At 43.0% G+C, this 16887-nt stretch overlaps 1 protein-coding gene across 7 annotated transcripts in view; it reads right to left on the bottom strand.

Annotated features, from left to right (window-relative positions):
• Positions 1-16887, bottom strand: part of ZNF827 (zinc finger protein 827) — a 190811-nt gene that overhangs the window by 138819 nt on the left and 35105 nt on the right. For 6 of the 7 annotated variants that reach the window (XM_061384066.1, XM_061384072.1, XM_061384068.1 and 3 more), the window contains exons 2-3: positions 14053-15105; positions 2913-3085 (exon numbers count right to left, since the gene is read on the bottom strand). In XM_061384066.1, the coding sequence (XP_061240050.1) occupies positions 2913-3085; positions 14053-15105 (1226 nt within the window). Of the gene's footprint in view, positions 1-2912; positions 3086-14052; positions 15106-16887 lie in introns of those variants that run through there. The other variant, XM_061384067.1, reaches the window with a different exon arrangement.

The raw sequence follows: 16887 nt of genomic DNA, 5'->3' as shown, positions 1-16887 counted from the left end.
ACCCGTGTTCCTGTTCTCCGCCCTCCTCACCTTATCTTATGAATTCCGTATTGAATTCCTGTATGCTCACTCATCCAGGAAAGTTGTAAAAGACTTAATGGAAACCTAAGATAACCCTGAGGAAGCTGCAGGCATTTACAAGCTCCTTCCGAAGCAAGCCATAAAAATATTTGCATGATATATTAAGGAGAAAAGGCAGCCTTTCAGAAAATGTACAGTGCCTAGAACCCAATAAGTACTACAGTTGAACAAATCCCTTAGAATCCCATTGTTCCTTAAGTAAATCTTTATAATAAATACAGAAGGCTACAGATTAGCATGGTAATAATGGCTATTTCTACGTGATGGGATTAAGGGCCAATTTCAGATTCTTTTCATCAGTTTTTCTAAATTCTCTTTGTGTCACAAAGAGAGAAAAGCAATAAAATTTAGAGTCATTCTTTTATGCCGTGTCATCGATTTATTTCCAAATGTAAATGTGAATATATATTCAGATGGCTTTTGGATAGTAATTACTATAGTAGCCACATTTACTGAGGGCTCCTCCATGCTGGGCATCATATTAAGTGCTTTATATCCATTATTTCATTTAACCCTTAAAACAACTCCATGAGATATATCATACAATTACTATCTCCAAGAGCAGAAACAGAGGCTTGGAGAGGTTAAATGATTTACCCAAAGCTCCACAGCTACTGAGAGTCTAACTAAGGCTTTTTTGTTTTTGTTTTCCTGACCATGGGGTTTGAGATATTAACCTTTAGGCCATACTTCCCCTGCTTCTGAGGCAGGATTCATTCTAGGAAATCTGTTCCTACCATACATAGCCTCTGGGGAACAGAGCAGAGAATATCTATTCCTAAGGAAACCACCATGATATTTCTCTGTAGACCATGGTTTCAAAATCTAGCAAAATTAAAGTCTATCTCATCAAAATTAAATCATGAATTCTTTGATGAAAGCAAAAAACATGAGCCCATAAGTGAGGTGGAGAACAGAAAAGAAAGTGTACACCATCTGAGGAAATTAAACTTGCATGAGCCCTTCTTACACGTCTCTCCTCAAAAGCTCAACAGGTTAGGACACCATGAGTTTGAATAAAGTAGTCACTTCACACAACTGCTTCATTGTACTGGTTATTGATTTGTTCTGAAAGCGTTCTAGGACCCCACGACCTGCAGAGCCCTGGCTGCTCTCATCTGTGATGCTGTCGTGGCCGACCGTCTGTATCACCAAGGCACCTCTCTCATCTCCCTGCAGTTTCAGGGTCGCTAGTTCCTGCTATTGAAAACCCAGCTTTTTTTTTTCCCCCATGGGTTTATAAATAGGTTGTTTTAAGTGACCCTGAGCTGAAACCAGGCTTACAAGGTGTCAGGCCTGATGCAAGTTTCCTGCTCACTGAAGCTTTAAATTTGCCAGGCCTGATTTCTAAACCTGAGTGTAAGGGCACAGTAACGGAAGCAAATTTTAGTTTTAAAGGCACTTCTTTGAAAGTCTCCTTCTCCACTTATGCCGGTGTAAAATACAAGATTTTACTTTGAGAAGAGGTGACAGAGGATGAAGAGGTTTCAAGTACAAAACCTGAGTCGGCTCAGTAGAATTCTACCAACCAGAACCCCTGGTTAAATGGATTCTGATGATGAAGGGCATGTTATACTCCCCAGGGACAAAGACAAAGGGTAGAAAACAAGTTATATTATGGTTGGTTTTTTTTTTTAACTTTCCAAGTTATTTCCTAATGTCAGTAGAGGCTCTGTCTAATCACACTCCTTTTATATCTACAGTCTAAACAATGATTCCTGATCTATTCAGAAGTATGAAACTGCAAGAATTTGAGAAAAGCAACTATCTCATCATGTTACACTTTACATTACACATTACATTTTCTATGGCAGGATAGTAGACACTTTACAAATAATGTTAACAGCCAGACTACTGCAAATATCAGTAAAAATGATGGTTATCAAAAAGCTACCACTGCACATTTCTGTGTGGAATACTTCGCCATTATTTCCTTAAATATTAATGATATCCCTTCCAGATGGACATAACTATTCCCATTTAACAGCTGAGAAAATTGAGTCCAAAGACGCATTTGCTCACAGCCACTTAGCTAGTAAGTTGCACAATAAGGTTTAAAGGCAGGCTTGTCAAAATCAAAAGCCCATGCTCTTCTGATCTCTTGCTTCTCAGATACTGGATCTCTTTGCATTTCAGACAAAATTAGCATTAATAGAGTCTGCTAAAAAGACTGCTAGCTGCCTAAGTTTTCCCCCAGCTCACTTGAGAGTGGCAGGTAGTCTAGACCATTCCCTCTATGTCGGTACAGGCGTTAAGCCCCCCAGCTGTCCCTAATAAACACTGAAAAAAATATCTTCCGGTGTTTGCTAAGTGTGACCCCGGGAATTATGACACCTCAAGGGGACCCAGTTTTGTCAGGAATGGCCCCCAAGCCTGCCACAGCGTGGAAGTTAAAGCCCAGGTGACTTCAACTTCCTCACACTTCCTGTACGACGTGTGTGGTTGTGCCTCTGGGTTTGAAGCAACAGAAGAGGGCGCTCCCTCCCGGAAGAGGGGCAGGTCCAACAGCTCTTCCTGAACTCTTACTCCTCCCAAGTTTTGCTCCGAGCGCCTCCAAAAGTGTCACCTTGCAAGGCCAGGTTAGGCTGCCGATCCCCAGTAGGAAGGGATGGTTCTACACGACATATATTATCTGGCTGCTGAAGCTGCTCTCTGCCTTTAAGTTCTGGGCTGTCCAGTGGACATGAGGACACTTATAACGAGATCCTTTCCAACATGGATCCTTTTATCCGCATCGCACTCTACTTTACGACCCCGAGCTCAGACCCCGGCTGGTGCGAGGGCCCTGGCTGTGCCTGCCTCGCCTTCGGGCCCGTCCGCGGGGGGCTTACCTTCATGTGGGATTTGAGATTGTCCTTGCGAGCACATCGGAACGGACAGAGCGGACACTGATGACTTTTTAAACCTGTGTGAATCACCATGTGCCGCTTCCAGTAACTCTTCCGTTTTATAACCAGACCGCATATGGGACACTGGAAAGGCTTTCCGCTTTCCTCTTCTGAGGCTTGGGAGAAGGAGAAAGACAGGAAAATTAAGGAAAACAAAAAGGCACACTGCATCCAGCACTAATTCACATGCACTGCTCTATAAAGAAAACTAACACGGAACTGGGGGGTTGTGGAGGGTTTTTTGCTTGTCCTTCCATTTTGTTGTTTTTTGTTTTGGGCTTTTTTTTTTTTTGGTTTTGAGTTTTGGAGGTCTTTTTTGGTTTTTCCATTTTCATTTGTTAGTTGTTTTTCTCATTCCAAGACTTTATCTATGAGGAAGCTTTCTTCTGCTTTCCTGCAGGTAGAAAGCTATGTTCATCTCATGACTTCCACCTGGGTTCCATTTTTTCAAAATCTGCTCATCCTGCCTTGGGAAAGTCCTGCTTTCAGAGGCCACCCCACCGCACTTCAGAAGGCATCCCACACCTCAGCCCAGAGAAACCCGAAGCCAGGGCTTTGCTTTCCTGAAGGCAAGTGCCAGACTCGAGTTCATATTGGAATTACTGAACTTGGAAAATGGCAAGAAATAAAGACAAGTCAAAGGGACTGAGAATAACACTACGCTGGAAACCAAAGAGCCATCGTAAACCTCGCACACCAAACCCTAATGGAGACAAACTTCAGGCTGACTTGTGCCGTGATGGCTTGGGCAGATGCTGCTGCCAGTTTGGCCACTGGGGGCCTTGCGGTCAGAGGCTGTCACTCTCTTATTTTTGACCCTCCACTGGCCACCAAGGTGTGCTGCCCTGCTCTGTGGAGCCTGGGGCCCACCGCCCACTTTGGGAAAAGCTACAATCAGGCGGCCGCAAATGCTTCCATTTTTCAGGAAAGCAAACAAACCAAGTACTTCCTGCAAGGAAAGCAGGGATCACTCCTCCACCCGCCCCACAGGGGAGGGTGTCTGCTGTGACACTACACTGCTACACTTCTGGTCTACCAATTTATACTGCACAGGGTCACACGAGCCTCTGCTATTTGGGGATAGAGGAAATAAAAACAGAATTAAGGACTCAGGCTTTCTCTTCATGAGGGATCAGAAACATTTCCAAACTGGTTAAATACATTGTAATACACTCATGAAATAAAATGTAAGAAGCCCATTTAAAAAAATAAATTAGATCAATAGATGCTGATACAGAAACATGTCCAAGATAGTAGTTAGTGGATAAAGCAAGAATTGAAACTATAAGTCTAGAAGGACTTTATTTTTATTCTCTAGAAAATAGGAACCAATTGCTGCTCAGACCACTAGGTGAAAGGTTGATAGGGGACTTTATAAAGGATGTATCAAGCTGACAACACCCAGAAAACCATTACTCAATCTCAGCATCACTAAGAATGGATGCACATTGGGTGCCCTTTGATAATCCATGTATGAAATATTCTTACAAAATATTTAATCAAGCTTCTAGATAACTATTGAGTTTCCTGGAAATACAGGTGGTTTTAATAATAATAAAAAAAAAAAGTTAAACACACCAAGAGGGATGGAATCAGCCAAATTCAGAATGTGGGACATTCTATGGAACAGATGACCCAGTTTCTTCAACAAGTAACTGGCATTTTAAAAAGGGAAGAGGTTATAGATGAAAAGACACTTAAGAGACAGATAAAGCAAATGCAAGGTGTGAAGCTTATTTCTGCTCCCGATTTGAATGAAACAATGATAAACGGACACTTTTGAGATAATTAAGAAAATACTGATTATAGCCCGGGTGTTCCATAATATCATATAACAATTGTTGATCCTATTACATGTAATACCAGTTATTGTGACTATGCGTTTTTAAAGTCTTTGGTGGTGGTGGTGGTGGTGGTGGTGAAGGAGGTTTAGCCGCTAAGTCGTGATCAACTTGGGACCCCATAGATTAATGCCCACTAGGCTCTACTGTCCATGGGAATTCCCAGGCAAGAATACTGGAGTGGGTTGCCATTTCATTCTCCTCTGGGAGATCTTCCTGACCCAAGGATCAAACCAGCATCTCCTGCATAGGCAGGCATGGGCAAGTAGATTCTTTACCAGGGAAGCTACCAGGGAAGCCCTTAAAGTCCTTATGTGCCCTGCTTACTTGCTGAGTCATGTCTGACTCTTTTTGACCATGGACTGTAGCCCACCAGGCTCCTCTGTCCATGGGGATTCTCCAGGCGAGACTACTATAGTGGGTTGCCATGCCCTTCTCCAGGGGATCTTCCCAACCCAGCGATCAAACCCAGGTCTCCCACACTGCATGTGGATTCTTTTCCCTCTGAGCCACCAAGGAAGCCCCTTAAAGTCCTTATGTATATGTAAATACTTGCAAGCAAATGAATATGAGGTCTGGGATTTGCTTTTAAATACTTGGGCAAAAAAGAAAAAAGAGAAATAGGAAGAATGAGATGAATAAATGAAATAAAAAATGATAATCTTTTTATCTGTATGAGAATTATCTGGAAATGTATATAGGAAATCATTAAGCAGTTCATTTTAAAGGACTGTGGATTAAAAGGAAGGGATCGTGGTGGGAAACTTGTTTTCATTGTATATTCCTCTGTACTATTTGAATTTTTTAATATATACATGACTTTTATAATTTTAAAAGGAAATATTCCCAAGTGTAAACTTTTAAATAATCTTATTATTTATTCATGGAGTCAACTGAATCTCCACATGCAAAGAACCACTTAAAATGGATGGAATCAGAAGAGTTCTGGAATAAAGCCAGGGCATTCCAAAGATGCTGTTTTTACATTGCTTATAGGTGTAGGCAATATTGGTTAGCATAACGAAGGACCTTGAAAAAGAATTCTCTATCTGAAAACATATCCCTCAAGTCTGGAAATTCTACTTGTGATGGGTCTCATCACAGAACTCCCTTTTCTGATCAGCGGACAAGGGTGGAGACTGAGGATTTCCTTTTACTCTAGGAAAAGCACACTTTGTAGAAGCTTATCAACACGCTTTTTCTTAAACCACTCAAGCTCTCCTCCCATCTTATTGATCGCCTCTGCTGGCCTGGGCTCCTATCCCTGATTCAGCCTCTCACTGTCTATCCTTCACCATCATTCCCTCCACTTTGACATCTGGATCACAAAGACAGCATGTTGAATAACAGATTTGAGAGGGAAGACTGAATCAGGGGCTTCCCTGGTGGCTCAGTGGTAGAAAAGCCGCCTGCCAATGCAGGAGACACAGGTTCAATCCCTGATCCAGGAAGATCCCACATGCCACAGAGCAACTAAGCCTGTGCACCACAACTATTGATCCTGTGCTCTAGGGCCCTGGAGCTGCAATTACTGAGCCCAGGAGCCTTAAGTACTGAAGCCGGCACGCCCGTGCTCTGCAACGAGGGAAGCCGCTGCAGTAAGAAGACTGCACCCTGCAGCTAGAAAGTAGCCCCAGCTCTCCACAACTAGAGAGAAGCCCACATGGCAATAAAAATGCAGCACGGCCAAAAATTAAATAAATGAATAAAACTATATATATATAAAGACTGAATCAGGCCCCTAGGTGATATTACTGTCATAAGCCAAAGGGGGGAAAATGATAATGATGTCTATTTGGGGTCATTAAGAACATCAAAGTAATAAGAAAGAGATACACAAACAGGCTGCCACTAATCCCCATCTTCAGGAAGTACTTCCCACGGTCTAAACCCTAAACTGCCTTTTACACAATTGTCTGGGAGAGGAGAGAAAAGCTGAGATGTCATACCCTGACCTGAGATTTCATGGCACATCACAGGAAGGCAATCAAAAGGCATTTCCTCACAAAAGGAACACCTCTGGCTTTGCCTGGACAACTGGCTTTGCCTCATGTGACCAACCGGCCTCCTATTTTTCCTGACACTCTCCACCCCTGCCCTAATCAGCGAGTCTACATTGCATATGGATCAGACTCCACTGCATTAAACCCTGCATATTCATATTTCATATACATTTATTTTGTTTGGGAGCCATGCTTTCTTAGGTTTAATTAATATCAAAATATACATGAAAAGTGCACAAATTAGGGTGCCCTTGGACTGACTGGGGGGAAAAGTTCAAATAGTCATAATGAAGAGAAACTAACTGCAAGATAAGCGGTCCAATAGTTACACTACTGTGACTACTGGACAGTTGTAACTGATCACTGCAGGAAAGGAAGACAGAAGCCAATGTAACCGGAAAACACTGATCAAGCTTAAAAATTTGAATTTCCCCTGGTAATATTTGCATTCTTATTTATTAAAAATTTATATTTTGGTAAGATGCTTTCCATACATATATGATGTTGTTAACTACTTCTGAGAAAGACAGAAGTAAGGATGGACTCTATTTTGTATGCCAAAATATTTTCAAGGAACTGACAGCTGTAAATTTCACTTAGATTTAGAGTCTAAAGAAATATGACCACTTCCTCAGAATGAACCACAATATGTTTTCAAGGTAACAGGATGGAAATGTTCATAATTTTACCGAGTTTACAACTGTTCAATGAACAACTTCCCTGCAATACACCACCAGTTAGCATCACTGCAAACAAAACTAAATTCCCCCAAGAGCTACTAGAGCTGGTGCTGTGGATAGCTGCTGATGTGCTCCCTTGGAGAAAACATGTTCTCTTTATAAGCAATAATACTATTGGAATACAACAGATAATAAATGTGTATAAAATGCCTGTCATGGAGGCTCTTGGTAGTGGCTACTATAATGATAGTAGTGACAGTGAACTCTTCCCTCCAAAGCAGAAAACTTACCATCAAAGCAGGTATAAATCCAAACAACTGACATCACACAATAAACACGTAGCCCAGGGCCTAATCCAACAGGACAGATTATTCCTGGGGCCAAGAGGAAATAAAATTCAGTAGGAATCCACAGTGCTGTTCAGGTAGGTCCAGCTCAGCCTATGCAGAGTTCTGATGTCAGGCTCAGCTCAGCAGGGAAAGGAAGATGGAAAAGATGGAAAGGGAGAAGAGCAGGGTGGAGGCAGGAACAGGCTGGGGCAGAGCTGGAAGTCCTTACCGACACGTCTCAGGCACCCAACACAGGGCCAGGGACCAAGTACAAGTAATTGCGTGTTGGACTGAAATTCAGTAGAATTTCATTATGAAATTCAGTAGAAAGGGCTGGGTCAAGATAGTATCCCAAAAAATCAAACAAGGACTGGAAATAGAAAAAAAAAGGTACAGGAATCCACCAGTAAGTCCCAGCAAAAGAGGTGTTAACTCAAGAGCACATGCTTTTCACACATTATGCCAACACACATCTTGAAAGAATGAGTAGGGAAGCCACGATGATCACACAGAGATGTTCACATACTCATGGCTCACTTGTTTCCAAAATGAACTCCCAAGCAGCTTATAATCCAAATGCATGCAGTGTGACTACCTCATTAATAAAGTACAATCAGGTATGTCCATCTATCTACAAAGGACAGGATCTGTCCAAGGCAGAGAGATCGTGCAGGAAGTTTGAGAGTGAATTCTAAGAAGCAACATATGTAATTCAAAACTTGGGGGAAAAAAAAAAGTTTTGAGTAGATAGACAAATAAAGTGAAAGAAAGTAGAAGTAAGGAATTTTAAAGCAGGGAAGAACCTTGAAGATACATCTTAACCTGTTCAGCGTGCAGAGGAGGCAACTGACTTGGGATGGATGCTTACAATGGTCCCTCTGCGCATGAGTCGCAGAGCAGTGACGACAGACAGTCTCTTCACCTGAGGTCGGTGCTCTGCCCTACTGCCTATATGTAAAAATTTCATTCGGCTAAAAAAAAAAAAAATGGAGGGTTTTAACTGAATCATTGTAGTTCAATGTAGGTATTTTTTAACAAATGTTCATTGTTTTATAGGCTTTGAAATCAAACTTTGCCTTGCTACATCCTAAGTGGCAATCTGTAGAAAATCAAGATAATTTGCAAGTGCATAGTTTCTGCAAACAGACCTCTCCATACACACGGAAGGAGTTTAAGATGACAGGTGGCCCTGGCTGTCTGTAATCCATGCACCATCCATCTCGACTCTAGGACCACTAACCTACTACAGCATATGTATGTAGGATAAGACACCCTCCTTCGTAACAACATACAGGGATTTGGTATCTTTCCATGGAATTTATTGGGCAAGTCTTTCAAATCCTATTTCAGGGAAACACAAAACTCTGTTGATCATGGATGTCCCTGGGTCCTTCTGTTGTTACTGACATTGAGATATTGAGATAATTGATGCATATTCTAACAACTGGTAAATATTTAGTAAAACTTACAGAAAAGCCTGATATCTAGAGACAATCTAAGTTTAAGTCACTAGGGAGATATTATGGAGATGAGCGACATAGAGTTCTGAATCTTGATTAAAAAGCGAATTCCTTTTCTAAGGAAGTCCCTGTATGCGATCATCCCCAGATTACGGCTCTAATAATGATGGACCTGAGGGGAGTATCAGAAGAGGTGACCTGTCTTTCTGGACTTTCTCTGCTTTTGCAATAATGTTAATAACATCTCATAAATAGGAATGAAAACAGCAGCGAGAAAACCCTATCTATTGACCCAGGAAATAATCTTAGCTCCCAGCTGTATGAGACCAGCTTGCTTCTAAGCATATTTAAATTTTGTTCAGGAAAATAAGATGTTTTGGAAGACATTCTCTGGGAAAGGCTCCTCGTGATTTCTTTTAACCAGGAGCCTGGCATCCTGGGAATCTTGGTAGCTTTCTACAAGAAACTTTGTCTTTAAAATAAAAACTATTTATTTTGTTCTGAGCTGCAGCAGAACAGTAGCTTCAAAGAGAATTGAGTCAATGTGTGACATTTATCTTTAGAGCAAACGGACATAATCTACTCTCTACCGTGTCCCCTTTCAGAAGAGCAGTGTCGCATGTGCCGGGGCGTGGGGTCACATAAAAGAAACCTCCTACTCCAGCATCACCTCTCTTTGCAGGGGGAAAGGCTATCGAGTGATGGCCTCTTTAAGGAATTAAATACACTATGACCTGGCAACAACCAAATCCTGTTCAAAAAAGAAGAATAAGGCCAGACCTAAAAGACACTTTTTTTTTTTTCATGGTTTGGACTTCCCTTGACCTAAAGAAGGTCAAAGAAACGCTAGTGTCTAAATGACTCAACACAAGGCTGGCTTTTCTAACACATCTCGCTTTGTAACTCCAGAATCAACTTTATATGCCCTTTGTGCAACATTTTGAGAAAGAGCTTCAAAATGTAAGCCCTGCTTAGAATCAGGATGGTGTGTATTTTTGTGGATTTTTTTGGGGGGAGGGGTGTGGGGGGTTATTACTTGTTTATTTAAGTCAGTGGGCAACAGAAACCCTTTCCCTGTGAGAAGTCAGTCCACCCACCTATTGTGAATCAAACTTAAGATTTCTTCCAAACATAAAAATGAAAGTAGTCATGAGAACTGTTTAGAAGCATGGGTGACTGCATCCCCGTTAGGCTTCTTAGGTAAAATCGAGTCACACCCAAATCCAGCCCCCAGGTGGCTCTGAAGCCAACAGTGCCAAGTGGGGAAGGGGAGAGGGGGGAAGGAGAGAGCAGGGGAGGTGGGGAACGGATGGAAAGACCCACCTTCCCTCCCACTCCTCAGATTCAAAAACTGGTGAGGGACCTAAGCAACACCAGCCAAATCATCTCTCCATGGTACAAAGATAAACAACAAAATCAGATATTCTATCAACTTCTTAATCCATAACCCTGTTAGGATCCTGGGAAGTGATAACACTCACTTTAAGTGACAAGTGCACAGAGGCACCGCCTCTCCTGTTTCCAGTTCATGCAATAAGCAACAGAACCTGTCCAGCAACCTAAACATCCACCAACAGATGAATGGATAAAAAAAAGTGTGATATATACAGATACATACAACAGAATAATACTCAGCCATTAAAAAGAATGAAATAATGCCATTTGTGGCGACATGGATGGACCTAGAGATTATCATACTAAGTGAAGTAAGTCAGAGAAACACAAGTATCACATGATATCATTTCTATGTGAAATCTAAAAAATGATACAATCAAAATCGATTTACAAAGCAGAAACAAATTCACAGCCAGAGAGAACAAACCTATTAACAAAGAGGAAAGGCAGGAAGGGATTAATTAGGAGTACAGGATTTATAGATAAACAACACTACATATAAAATAAACACCAAGGGTTTACTGTATAACACAAGGAACTGTATTCAACATCTTGTAAGAACCTATAATGGAAAAGAATATGAAGCTATACAACGGAAAATAACACAGTACTATAAATCAACTATAGTCTAATAAGCAGACTGTAGTAAAATTTAAAAAAAAATTTTTTTTAATTTAAAAGAAACAGAACTTGAACTTAGGATGCGCCCACATGGATACACAGGGGATCATTTTAAGAGCCCTCGTGCTTTTCCTTGCAGCAATCTTTTCTCTTGTCTGAGTTCTGCAAAACGAAATGTTTCTTTTTAAACACAATACTCTGTCCACGGAGCTACCTCTTGGAGTGTGAACAGATGCGCATGGAAAACAGGGGTCCCCGCCAATCAGCAAGAGAGGTGGCAGGGTCCCGTTTCAAGTTCTTTCCCCTCCCCTTCAACTGGAACGTGGTCATTGATCCAAATAGTAAGTGTTTCAGCAACAGAATAAATTCAGTAAGGAGAAAAGAAAAATCGATTTCTTACAGACCTCCATATTCAATCCTGCTGAGAAGCCTGGTGGGCGTGGTTTGTGCTGTGCAGTGTGCTGTGCTTAGTCGCTCAGTCACGTCTGACTCTTTGTGACCCCACGGACTGGAGCCCACCAGGCTCCTCTGTCCATGGGGATTCTCCAGGCAAGAATACTGGAGTGGGTTGCCACGCCCTCCTACGGGGCATCTTCCCAACCCAGGGATAGAACCAGGGTCTCCTGCATTGCAGGTGGATTCCCTATTGTCTGAGTCACCAGGGAAGCCTGTGGACATTTAAACCAAAACAGGGGCCCATCTTGTCCCTGGGTTGTAGATTTGACAACAAAACAGGCAAAAATAGTCTAGCCCACCCTGGAAGCTTGAGACCTCCCCTCTTCCGCACATGCATCTAGTCACCTGAATGAAAAGCTCATACTTCATAACTTGCTGGTTATAGCCATGACTCTCTAAAATGACAAAGCCATTATAGTCAGCCTTCAGGAGACAGTCTTACCAGGTCCTTCTTTCCAAGCCACCAGCAAGCTAAAGTTTATTACTCTTTTGTATAAGCTTTTCCAAATAACTAATGTCCAAGTGAATGTATAGGAGAAACACCATTTAATTCAGCTATTTAAGAACCATATGAAGAATATACATAAAGTAACATTTTACTTAGATGCCCATACCTCTCTTTCTGCTGCTCCCCATAAATGAAATTTTTATAAACCAGGAATGATTAATTCCCTTATAAAAATTACTCTGGTCCCTCTGTTTGTCTCCTTGTTCCCTAATTTTAGCCATTTCTCTCTTTATCTCATCAGATGGCAGGTGAGAAGTGAGGAGAAGGGAAACTCAGCATTGATAAAATTTTAGGAGTTTACTGACATTTCAGAAACCTTGGAGCAAGCGGCCTGGATCATGTGAAGAGTCATAAAAGTTCCATATATCCATTTTCCTAGTTCTAGTCTGCTGTTTACACAAGTTTTAAAGCAATTATAATGAGTACATAGAGCTTATTCAGCAATTTAAATGGAAATTTGTCATAAACGCATCAAACTGATGTTAGCTGTGATTGTTCAGTCAATGATTTGCCATTCTGAGCCCCCTCTCGTCAATGTGGCTGCAAATAATCAAAAGTTGGCCAGACGCACACAATGGCAGTGTTTCTACTGATGATGACACACGTGGCCCGCTTCCTGTTCAGGTCTGGCAGGATATCCTCCAGAGACATCTGAAACTCCATACATCCCTCTCCAGGACCCTGTTTTTTACCACGGGCATAATTTAAAAACAAACCAGTACAAGAAATGATGTTTCCACTGTGAGGACCCAAGTGACTAAGTTTCTCCCTCGGATGAATAACTGTGAACGTCAAGGCTCTAGAAGATCGCAACTTCTCCTTTGAAAAGACCATCCCCATAAGAAAAACCCATGATTCACATTTTCCACATGCACATTCCTTCAGAATCTGATTGGACTGGAATAAAATAGAGAATTTCCAGGAAATGCTTTGATTACATCTGAATGACAATATTCTTTAGAGTTCTTATACAATAAGAAATTATATAAGAACAGAGTATGTAAAGGCTTATGTCCCACCAAAATTTAAAAAAAATGCTAATGTAAGGGTATACAAAAGGGGTCACATGAATTGCGAGATTGGGATTGACATGTATCACTATTGATATAAAATAGATAATTAGAACCTACTGCATGGCAGGCACATTGCTCTGTGTATGACCTAAATGGGAAGAAAATCCAAAAAAGGGGGATATATGTATACGTATAGATGATTCACTTTGCTGTACAGCAGAAAGTAATGCACCATTGTAAAGCAACTATACTCCAATAAAAAAATATATTTTAAAAAGTATATAGTGTGATAAATTAGGGCAGAATAGTCACTGATGACACAAAAGTCCATTTGTGATGGAAGCTGTAGGACAGTAAGCTCTCTCTTGTCAACTATTTCAAAAGCAGTGAGTTTTTTTTTCCCTCCTGTGCAGTGATGCCATGCACTCCATGACAAAGATACTTTGATCTTCCTCCATTAAATATATCTTGTGTGGACCTAGTCTGAACTCGGTAAGGCGAAAAAAAAATCGTTTCTATGAAAGGGAAGGAGTACTGTATGTCTCTAAGATTATTCATTACCTTTCAAAAATAAAGCTATTGGTGAAGTCTTCGTGTCATCCATACATGAAAGACCCACCCTGAGGCTGCTTATTTTGTCGTTGCTTCTGCTTTTTTATTCCTGCCTCAGATCGGATGGGGAACGCACGCGAAGGAAGAAGGCAATGAATCAGACATTGCGATTGACAGGCAGGAAAAAAAAGACTTAGAGGCTGATGGAAATGAAAGCGTCCATACCTGAGTTTGAGGGCTTAGACACTCTTCCCTTGGGGACTGGGAGCAACAGTAATTCCAAGGACTGTGGCGGTGGTGGAGGAGGCGGCGGAGGCGGCGGCGGAGGAGGCGGGGTTACTTTCTCTTGCTTCTTCTCCGAAGGCGGTGGCGGTAGAGGGTCCTCAGGCACCAGTGACGATTTCTCAGCCAGAAGGGTCCCGGCAGCCCTCGCTGCGACCTCTTTCAGAAGGGCCGCCGAGGAGGTCATGGAAGCCAGGGAAAGGAAAGAGCTGGCCGGGGGCGGGTGTTCCTGGCCAGGAGTCAAGCTTCTCTCGCTGACTTTCTTGGATAAAGCTGCCAAGGTGGAGCTGGCAGACTGGGAGCTGAAAGGGGAGGAAAAGGACTCAAATCGCACGGTCTCCTCCGTCCTGGTCAGCGATTTGTCCTGCAGGACGGCATTGGCTGCAGCTTTCAGTTTGAGGATGGCGGAATCCGGGGACAAGCCGCAGGTGGTGGTTGAGTTTGGCAACCACTTACCTTGATTCCATAGGAAACGGTTACTTGGAGGGTATTGGTCATTCTGTTCCTGCTTCTCGGCCAGCTTCCTGGCCAGCACGCTGAGCTGCTGGGCGTGGTGGGACGGTGGGGAAAAGGAGAGATTCGAGCCCGCGTTGACCGGGGATTCCACCCTGCCGTTGGCAGTGGCCGCGGCATCCAGTTTGAGGGAGCCGGCTTCCAGCAGCCGCCTCAAGTTGCTGCTCAGGGGCTTGGTGGAGCCTGGGTGGTCCTCCTCACACAGAGAAGACACGCCGGGGGAGAGGTGATCTGGACACTGCAGTGGGTCTCGCAGGACCTCCCCGTCGAGTGCCACCAGCTCCAACGTGTGGCTGCTGGGGGTCGCGCTTCCCAAGGAGGTGTCTGGAGACGTGGACTGCTCTTGGATCCGGTCCTCCAGGCACAGCTTATAGTTCTCCTGGACTTCTCCATAGGAGGCTTCCGACGGCGTCTCCGAAGAGTTCCCATACCAGTGTTCTCCTTCACTGAGTTCTCCCTCCGCCTCGTCCTGCCTACTAACATCTGGGGGAATTAAGAAGATCCGGTTTACTCCCAAAGCAAGCAACAAGAAAGCCTGAAGACAGGCAAAAATGGAGTCGTGGACATGCTACCTCTGCCCTGCCCCCACCCCCCCCCCACACACACACAAAAAAACAACAACAACAACACACGAAAGACAGACACAACCTTCCAGCAGGTCAGGGGCTGGGTCAGAGCCTCTGGACCTAAGCTTGAAAGGATGCTGAATGGGCCACGGTTTAAAGCACAGCCACCTTCTACACACGTTCATCCTTTTCTAATTATTTCAAATCAAGGGAAATGGAAGAGGAGGAATGAGAAAAATGGAGCTGGTAAAGAAGAAACTGGATGCAGAAACTGCTTTTCAGTGAATGGGGGAAATGGGGAGAAGCTTGTGCCCAAGTAAAAAGTGAGCATGAGATCTTCAAGATTGTGTGGGAATGAAAGTGACAGCCAGACATAGGGGGAAACTGGATGATGAGACCCAAGGCGGTAGGAAACTGCCTCTCGCTTTCTAACTCCACCTCAGGCCAGTCACTTAGCTGGCTTGATAGAACATGCAATTCATTTTTTTTTTAACTGATCAAAATATGTAAATAAAAACTTGCTTATTAGATATTCTACCAATTTCACAGAGTTGTTCTGAAGCTTCCATCATAATAAACATGCGACCATGTTTTGAAAAAACAGTAGAGTACTATACAAAAATGAGACCTCACTACCAAACACTATTCACATTCCTGGTTTCTTAAAGGGACAATCTCTCCCTGACTTCTTAAAGGGACAGTGCAAACTGCTTGTCTGAGATCCCAACCCTCAACTTGCCAGCCCTCTCAACATAGGCAGTGATGAGTCACTTGTTCCCTCACTGCACCAAGAGTCCCCTTTCCTTATTTTCTATCCATGAGTTTATCTGTCCACCCTCACTGCTCTCACTGGACCCCGGCACCAGTCAGCTGGGACTCTTAGCCTTTCCAGGAGCACAAGTGGGCTCTGCCACTTCTCTGCCTTTGCACAAAATATTCCTTCAACCTGCGATGTCTTCCCCCAGAAGGCCTGACTGTCCAATACTGCCCATCCTTCAACCCCCAGGTCAAAGGATTCCTCCTCGTTATTCTCCCTAGAACTCAATGTCAGAATTAATTTCTCTTTCTCATTCATTCACTCATTTATTCAACAGCTAAGGAGGGAGTGCCTGCCACATGGCAGGCATTCAAGACTGAACAACGTTGAACAAAATGAAGATCCTGCCTTCTTAGAGCTTATATTCCGGTGAGGAAAACAGATGTTAAACAAAATGAATAAATGAGTAAATCCTAGAGAAAACCAGAGAGTGGTAAGTGTAATGGAGAAACATACAGAGCAGGACACAGAGGATGGGGGTAATGGGTAGGAGATAAGTTGTCATGTTCAACAGTCACACTTAGGGTGAGGCTTCACTGAGGTGGTGACATCTGTGCAAAGACTTGAAAGACATCAGCAGTCGGTCATGCAGCCATCTCTGAGGGAGGGGGCCCAGGCAGAGGAGGGTCTGATATAAATATAAATGCCCTGATGTGAGAACTTGCCTGGTACATGCATGGACCATCAAGGAAGCCAGTGAGTGTCAGAGCAGAAGGAAAGTCAGAGAAATAACGAGAAAGAGAGAGATTTAAAGGAGGGAGGCCGAGCCTATCAGAAGGATGCTGTAAACTACCGAATGAGTTTCTCATCTTTTGCAATTGGAGTGACTGGGAACCACTGGAGGGGCAGCGGCGGGGCAGTGACATGACATGACTTATGTTT

The sequence above is a fragment of the Bos javanicus genome, chromosome 17 (genome assembly GCF_032452875.1).
Source record: "Bos javanicus breed banteng chromosome 17, ARS-OSU_banteng_1.0, whole genome shotgun sequence".
In the NCBI taxonomy this organism is placed as follows: domain Eukaryota; kingdom Metazoa; phylum Chordata; class Mammalia; order Artiodactyla; family Bovidae; genus Bos; species Bos javanicus.
Note: the sequence above shows the minus strand (reverse complement) of the source record. Positions and strands in the feature narration are given on the sequence as shown.